The following is a 7,383-nucleotide window of genomic DNA, read 5'->3' as shown; positions in this document are numbered from 1 at the left end:
TATTCTCCCTGGCCACTGATCAAAAACAGCTTTATTCATCAACCAATGAAAACAACACATTCTCAGCAAACAGAAGGACGTCCCACATCACGTGAATGCACAAGAGGTCTTAGGAGGAGTGGGAGGGACAACACGGTGGTCAGGTGACATAATAGGAGGGGCTGTGACAGATGCTGAGGCTGTGGGAGCCATGCGTGTGAGCTGGGACTCCAAGACAGCCATGCTTGGCTCTGTATGTGTACTGAGGATCTGAACTCTGGTCCTCATGCTTAGGTAACACTTGCTCTTACCTGTTAAACCATCGACCCAGCCCCTATTATATTTATTTACTTATTCGTCTCATTCATTCAGTGTGTGTGTGGACATCAGAGTTAGCTTTAAGTGTCATTCCTCAGAAACCATCCACCTTTAAAACAAAATAAAAATTTTAACTTTGCTTCTGGGTGTTTTTCCTATATGAGTCTGCAGATACCACGTGTCTGCAGTGCAGAGGCCACAGAGGGTTTGTGCTGCTGCTACAGATAGTTGTTGGATTGCCATGTGGGTGTTGGGAATCGAACCTGGGTCCTCTGGAAGAGTGATCAGTGCTGCTCTTAACCTCTGAGCCATCTCTCCAGCCATACCTTGTTTTCCAGGTAGGATCTTGTCTTGTTTTAACTTTGGCACAGCAGCTGCACCACAATCTACTGCCATTTCAGCCGGCGATGGCAACTCCGAAGTTACCTGCCTGCTTCTCTAGCAATGGCCTGGCTGCTCAGGCCGCAGCCTGGTGGGAATTCTGTTCCAGAAGGCAATGGCCCTGTCACTGCCGATAAACGTAGCTTTAACTGAGTCCCTGTCATTCTAATTACAAATAAGACTCAGGGTTAAAAGGCTGGGTTGAAAACCTGAGAGCTCAGAGGGCTAAGTAGCAGCTAGCAAACGCTCTAAATCCCTCCCTACTACTTTCTCTCTCTCTCTCTCTCTCTCTCTCTCTCTCTCTCTCTCTCTCTCTCTCTCTCTCTCCTGGAAGCCCTCTGAAGCTCTGTGATAACTTTCTGTCAACTAATTGCCCACTCAGCCTCCTGACTCAAGGTTAATTTTATTTAATTAATACAAATGCAAACTCGGGGTTCACAGTGTGAACGAACTTTCCCCCCAACAGGGGCTCTCGCTGAACCTGTAAGCTCACTGATGTGAATCTCCAGGGATCTTCTCTCTGCCTCCCTGCTACTGGAGTTACAAGCACATGCAATCCCTGCACTCCAGTAACTTTTTTAGAATGATGCTAGGGATTGAACTCAGGTCCCCATGCTTGCAAAGCAAATACTTATCTACTACCCGATTATTGCCCAGTCCCTGAGCCTCTCGTTTTTATTAAGATACCAAGTGACACTGCAGATACCAAATGCCTTAATTCAGAGTGACCCTGCGAACTCATTCATTTTTTCTTTTTTTTTTTTTTTTGGTTTTTACGAGACAGGGTTTCTCTGTATTGTTTTGGAGGCTGTCGGACCAGCCCGGCCTGGAACTCACAGAGATCTGCCTGCCTCTGCCTCCTGAGTGCTGGGATTAAAGGTGTGCTCCACCACCGATCTGCCTGCGACCTCATTCTAACTAATGACATCTCCGAAGAGCCAAGTTCCAAAGAAGGTTGTGCTCTGAGGCAGCAAAGACTCCAGTGTGTGAATCTGGAGGTGCAGGAAGAGGCTCCATATCAATGCTAGGCCCTTACAGACTGGAGGGTAGGAAGCCTGGGATGAGCCCTACGGACAAGGGGCCTGTCAACAAAACTCAGCACCCTCCATGAAAAGGTCACAACCCAAATCATATCATGAGGGCATTTATAGGAGAAGAGCCCCTGGAAAATATGAACCCTTCAATCCCCAGAGCCTGTGACAGCACGCCCACAGAACCTTTGCATGCAGGACTTGAGGTGCTAGGCTCTGGAGGCAGATTCTCTTGGATCATCTGATGATTGCAAGAGGCCCTGAAACCAGAAAACTGTTCCCAGATCTGGAGCCTAAGATGTCACATAAGAGACTTGATTTGTCTCTCTCCCTTTGCTGCTAACTTGGAAGATTGAGGTAGGGACCCTGTGATAGGGAAGCTGGAAACTACCTTCAGCTTTCAGCCAGCAAAAAGAAAATGGGCCAAAACACCAAGGAGCCGAGCTCTGCCAACAGCCAAAAGAGCAGGAACCAGGCCCTCACCTGAGTTTGAGGGGATGAATCACACCAACACTTTGGTTTTAGTTTGGTGATTCCTGACTTCCAGTGCCGACAGGTGAACCTTGCAACCAGTTGCTGAAATGGTACGTGTGTGCTCATATTCACATGTGTGTGGGCACGCTTGTGTTGAGGGTGTGTGCACACATGCCAGTGGTTAATATCAGCTGTCTTCCTTCTCTTTGCTTTTTATGGTGAGTGACAGCCTTAGTTGAACCCAGAGTTTTCTGGTTTGGTTATTCTAACAAGCTATCTTGTTCTGGGGATCTCCTGTCTCTGTTGCCAGAGGGTTGGGATTACAGGCAGAGCCCAGGGATCCAAACTCTGGTCCTCTAACCAGAGGCAAGTGCTTTTACTCACTGAGCCCATCTCCCCAGCCCCCCAGTTAGTGAATTTGTGATGCTTTGTTGCAGCAACAATGAAAACCTAATGTGATGTTGGGAGACAGCAGACAGACAGAAACAGAGGGCCACAGGGGGGTTAGTTATCAGGCACACAAAAAGAACTCAAAATTCCAGAGAACAAATTGCTAAAAAGGAAAAAAAAAGCATGCTTTTCACCAAAAACAATGAATGGATGGCAAAATTACGAATAGATGATTAACCTCATTCATGATTAGAAAGGAGAGACTCAAAGCCCACCAGGACTCTTGTTTGATTCATCCGACTGGCCAAAGTGATGATGACAAATGTTGGGGACAATATACAGCTGGGAGCCCTTAGGCCAGGTTGAGCAAGCTCTTGTTTTTATAAATAAAGTTTTATTGGAATACCCACCCACTTGTTCACACGTTACTCATGGTAGTGTCTGAGCTGCAATGGAGAGCACTGAAGAGTTGTGACAGACTGTAACGTCTGAGAGGCATACGACTCTCCCGAGGAGGCCATTCCTGAGGCGGCCATTCACGAGGCCGTCCATTTCAGTGTTGAACTTAATTGTAGAGCTGGGATCAAACCTCAGACAGAGAGCATGCAGGGCAAGCACCCTCTCTGCTCCCGGGCTACCGAGGAAGACAGGTAGTGCCTACCCAACTCCTAACAGAAGTCTGACCTCTTTTGATGTCAGTCAGGAGCCTTCTAGTGATTTTGAAGAGCAGCTGGGCAAGACTGAGTCAGGTCGGAGGCACGAAAACTGCAGTTCTGCTTCTAGGCGGTTACCTGAGACAAACTCCAACATCCACACATTAAGGAGACGAGTACAACAGCCTTTGTTCACTTACAAACAATGAGTGCAGACATTTATTTGTAGTCAATTACTCTTTACCTTGGTTTTTCCTGTTTATCCTCTCCCATCTGAGGGGAGCACAGCTGTGCACCCAGAGGCTGCTTTGCCTGAAGCTTGAAGAATTTGCTCCTGGCCTGAGATGCATGCTCTTGCAAGAAGAGCCTCAAGCTTGTTTTCTAGGATGGCCTCTTGAAGCGGCTTGCAGTTCCTCCTCGCATGCACGGAATCAGGATCAAGGTGGGGTCTTTCTCAGACCTCAGGTCCCCCGGGCGTTCGTTCGCCACAGTCACTGACAGGTGCCAACAATCCGCTCATGTGTTCGACCTTCCACTCCCCAGGGGCAATTATCACCGTATTAATCAAGGGAGTAGATTATTTCTTCCTGCTGCTTTGGGTACCCAGCTGTCTTGACTTTGGCGGAGTCTCTGAACCTCTAAGGGGTCCCGGAGATTCGTTCGCAGAACCTACCCTCAAGATCCCACTTCTCACCCGTTTCTCTCCTGTCCTCCCAGCTAGTGGCTGTACCCGGAAAGTCACACGTCCTCCGGCGGGCCCAGGCTCCGGGGAAGGAGCCGAAGAGTTCACGAGCCGAGCGTGGAACCCGGAACACAGACGTGTGGAACCCCGTCCCGCTTCCGACCCCACCTACAGCTTCCCTCCGCCCCGCCCCGCCCCCGCATACCTCTTATTGGCTAGGGTTCCTCCTCGCCCCGCCTCAGGGCTCCCACCCAAGCCACGCCCCCTCCGTACAGACCCACCCGCTCCTTGTTGGCTGGCGTCCCGCCCCGTCCCGCCCCCTGACACCGTCACTTCCTGGCTTCCGTACGCCTTGGAAGGCGGAAGTTTGGGTCCCGGAGGCAGTGGAGCGGAGCTGAGGTGTCGCTTACTGCTGCTGGCGCTGCCTGCGGCTCTTCCGGGTCTCTCTCCGCTGCGCTCGCGCGAGGTTGGAGGCGGGAACCGGGAACCATGGCTGTGAGGCAGCTGCGTAGCCCGGCGGGGTCTGGAGGCTGAACTCGGCGACTCCTGTCCGCGGGGCTCCTCCTCGCTCCGGAGGTTTAGGGTTTTAGCTAGGGTCGCGCCGTCCCGGCCCCCCCAAGACCCTCAAAAAATGACCGCCGCCTCCACCTCCAAATGGGGGCTGGTCACGAACGTCGTCAACAGCATCGTGGGGGTCAGCGTCCTCACCATGCCTTTCTGCTTCAAGCAGGTGAGTCGAGGGGCGCGGGGAGCGTCCGTGTCAAGCGTCCGGCTGGTGGGAAGGGTGTGCGAGCCCGGGCCGGCAGGCAAGAGGCTCCCGGGCAGCGTCCTGTCCTGGCAGCCCGTGGTCGTCGGAATCTGCGCGCTCCGTGTGTGCCCACGAACAAAACACCCCCACGGAAGGGCGCAGGGCAAGAGAAACGAGCGGATTGATAGTAGTTTTGTTGTTGTTGTTGTTCGTGCTGTTGTTACTGCACGGCTCAGCTCCGGCTTTCCAGCAGGGGCTTCATGAAGGTGATTTAAGGCGTTCTCTAGGTTTTTACTTCTAAGAGCTGGGGTTGCACAAAAACTTTGTGACGTTGGGTCCGGTCTGCGCGTTAACACCACCCCGGTTGGGAAAAACAAACAAAAAAACAACAGGCATACACACACACACACACACACACACACACACACACACACACACACACACAAGTTTGATGTCCTTCCAACGTCGAGAAGATGCCATGTGAAGGAAAGATGGCCGTCATCTACGTGGCTCTGTTGGATGTACCAGCGAGCTGCGGAAGCCGATGGAAACATCAAATTGGGTAATGACTGTTAAACGAAGGAAGCGAAGGCTGCTTTCCTGTCCCTTAGCCGCTCACTGGTTCATGCCACGTTTGCTGTTGAGACAGTGGGGCCTCAGGGCAAAGGCGTCTGCCCGTTGACACCCAAGAGGTGAGGTGGGAAATCAATCTGTAACAGACGTTTGGAGGTGAAAGTGGGCTGTTGATAATTTAGCAGTAGATTGAAAACCACCTTGCATGTTTTATATTTCACAGCTGCTGGGTAAAATAGAAAAAAAAAGCTTTTTGATCAGGGAATTTCTGCTCCTCCGCCTACTATCCTGGTTGAGAATGCATCTAGGTTCCTGTGCGGGGGTCCGAAGTGGTTGATGTATGCGGGCGGAAGGACAGAGCTAGACCCTTTGGGGTGACATCTGTGTTGCGAACCCCAGTGTTGAGTCAGTCACTTCTGGGTGTTTCTGGAGTGTCCACGTGTCCCGGTGTCCATGGCAACTTGCCTGTCAGCAGAACTGCATCCTGGGACAGGGAGTCTTGGCTGGCTTGAATCTCTTAGTGAACCCTGGCATCTTTGCTGTCAAGTGTGACCCTTCCCTGGGCTCTGTTATAGATGCCCGGGAAGATGGGTGTCTGGGCTCAGGGGATTGAGATCGGAACATTGCTGTGCACGGGTTGCTAGGCCTCTGCTAGAGATCTGCTTGGGAGGGAGCCCAGTGTGCAAGCCAGACTGGAAGCAGTCACAGCATGTGCCTAAAACCTGTCAGCCTCCTCCAGGGACCCTGGGGCAGAGCCACCTGATTCAGTAGAGTCTTGGGGTGTGTGTAACGTTTAGCAGGCATTACCACGAAGAAACTTTGGGTGTAGTGCTAGTTTGGTCAGTGACTCTGGCAGTTTAAACAAGAGAAACATCTTATTGTAACTCAGCATGTAGAAGATGGCGTACACATACAGTGCCTTACGGTACACTGAGGAATTGAATCTATAATGCTGGCACGCTTACCAGGCGCTCCTGCTCACCAGGAGACTACCACCTACTGCTGGCTTGGTGCCAGGGGCTTCGTGGCTTGGTTTGACCTGGAGGAGGTGGGGTCATGGTGGGAATCAGCTTCTGGGTGATATCCCATGCTGTGTGTAGACCACGTCTGTGTTCCTTTGGGATACACACGACAGATAGATCCTACTCTAGGGATCTGAGGGGACTGGGGCATGGGGAACCTGTTAGCGCAGGTGTCCTCTGCAGTGTTCAGTGTCATGGGCCTTTGAACCATTCTGGTGAGAGTTTGATATTTGTTTTTGTAAACGTCCTTTTTTTTTAAATAAAAGATTTTATTTATTTATTAAGTATATGGTGTTCTGTTTGCATGTATCCCTACATGCCAGAGGGTGGCACCGAATCTCAATACAGATGGTTGTGAGCCACCATGTGGTTGCTGGGAATTGAATTCAGGTCCTCTGGAAGAGCAGCCAATGCTCTTAACCTCTGAGCTGTCTCTCCAACCCCGAGTTTGATGTTATCGTGTGGTTTTGTTTTCTATGTTGATATATTTGTTTATTTTTAGCAGTTTTAGCTTCATGGCCAACTGAGTAGAAAGTACAGGAAGCTCCCATGATCTTCCTCCCAGTTCCCCTTTCAGTAGCAGATTGAACTGGTCTAGTGGTGCTAGTATTTTGTTTTGTTTATTTTTATCTTTTAGAGTCTTTTGTAGAGCTGATGCTCTAATCCAAGGCAAGCATTCTACTGCGGAGCTACATCCTCAAACCATTAATGTTGAGGCAGTGGATCTCTGTGTAGCCCTGACTGTGCTGGAACTTGCTCTGTAGACCAGACACTTGCTCTGTAGACCAGGCTGGCCTCAAACTCACAGAGATTGCCTGCCTCTGCCTCCCCAGTGCTGGGATTAAAGGTGTGCGCCACCACCTTTTTTTTTTCTCGTAACTGGACCTCACTATATAGGCCTGGCTGGCCTGGAATTTGCTATGTAGACCAGGATGGTCTTGAACCCCCACAGAGATTCACATGCCTTTGTCTTTTGAGTATTGGGAATAAGATTGTTAACCCTCATGCCTAGCCCAATCCACTGATGCCTTAAATGTCAGAGCTATGGGGGGGGCAGTTTTCTTGAAATAAAATGCACCTGTTTTAGAGTGTGGTTCCTTGGGTTTTGGTATATGTATACAGTTGTGTTGCT

At 50.5% G+C, this 7,383-nt stretch overlaps 1 protein-coding gene and 1 long non-coding RNA gene across 9 annotated transcripts in view; one reads left to right on the top strand and one right to left on the bottom strand.

Moving 5' to 3' along the window:
• Positions 1-2,947: 2,947 nt before the first annotated feature.
• LOC110340863 lies at positions 2,948-4,074 on the bottom strand. The gene is made up of 2 exons (XR_002382691.2): positions 3,471-4,074; positions 2,948-3,364 (listed from the first exon to the last, which is right to left on the bottom strand). It is a non-coding gene; the product is annotated as an uncharacterized LOC110340863 (long non-coding RNA).
• A 187-nt stretch (positions 4,075-4,261) lies between these two features.
• Positions 4,262-7,383, top strand: part of Slc38a10 (solute carrier family 38 member 10) — a 52,648-nt gene continuing 49,526 nt past the window's right edge. For 5 of the 8 annotated variants that reach the window (XM_013113316.3, XM_005069824.3, XM_005069823.3 and 2 more), the window contains exon 1: positions 4,266-4,638. In XM_013113316.3, the coding sequence (XP_012968770.1) occupies positions 4,540-4,638 (99 nt within the window). In that variant the 5' untranslated portion in view covers positions 4,266-4,539. Of the gene's footprint in view, positions 4,639-7,383 lie in introns of all 8 variants that reach the window. The other 3 variants (XM_040750166.1, XM_005069822.3, XM_021227017.2) reach the window with 2 other exon arrangements.

Source organism: Mesocricetus auratus, unplaced genomic scaffold (genome assembly GCF_017639785.1).
Source record: "Mesocricetus auratus isolate SY011 unplaced genomic scaffold, BCM_Maur_2.0 Super-Scaffold_100007, whole genome shotgun sequence".
Taxonomy (NCBI): domain Eukaryota; kingdom Metazoa; phylum Chordata; class Mammalia; order Rodentia; family Cricetidae; genus Mesocricetus; species Mesocricetus auratus.
Note: the sequence above shows the minus strand (reverse complement) of the source record. Positions and strands in the feature narration are given on the sequence as shown.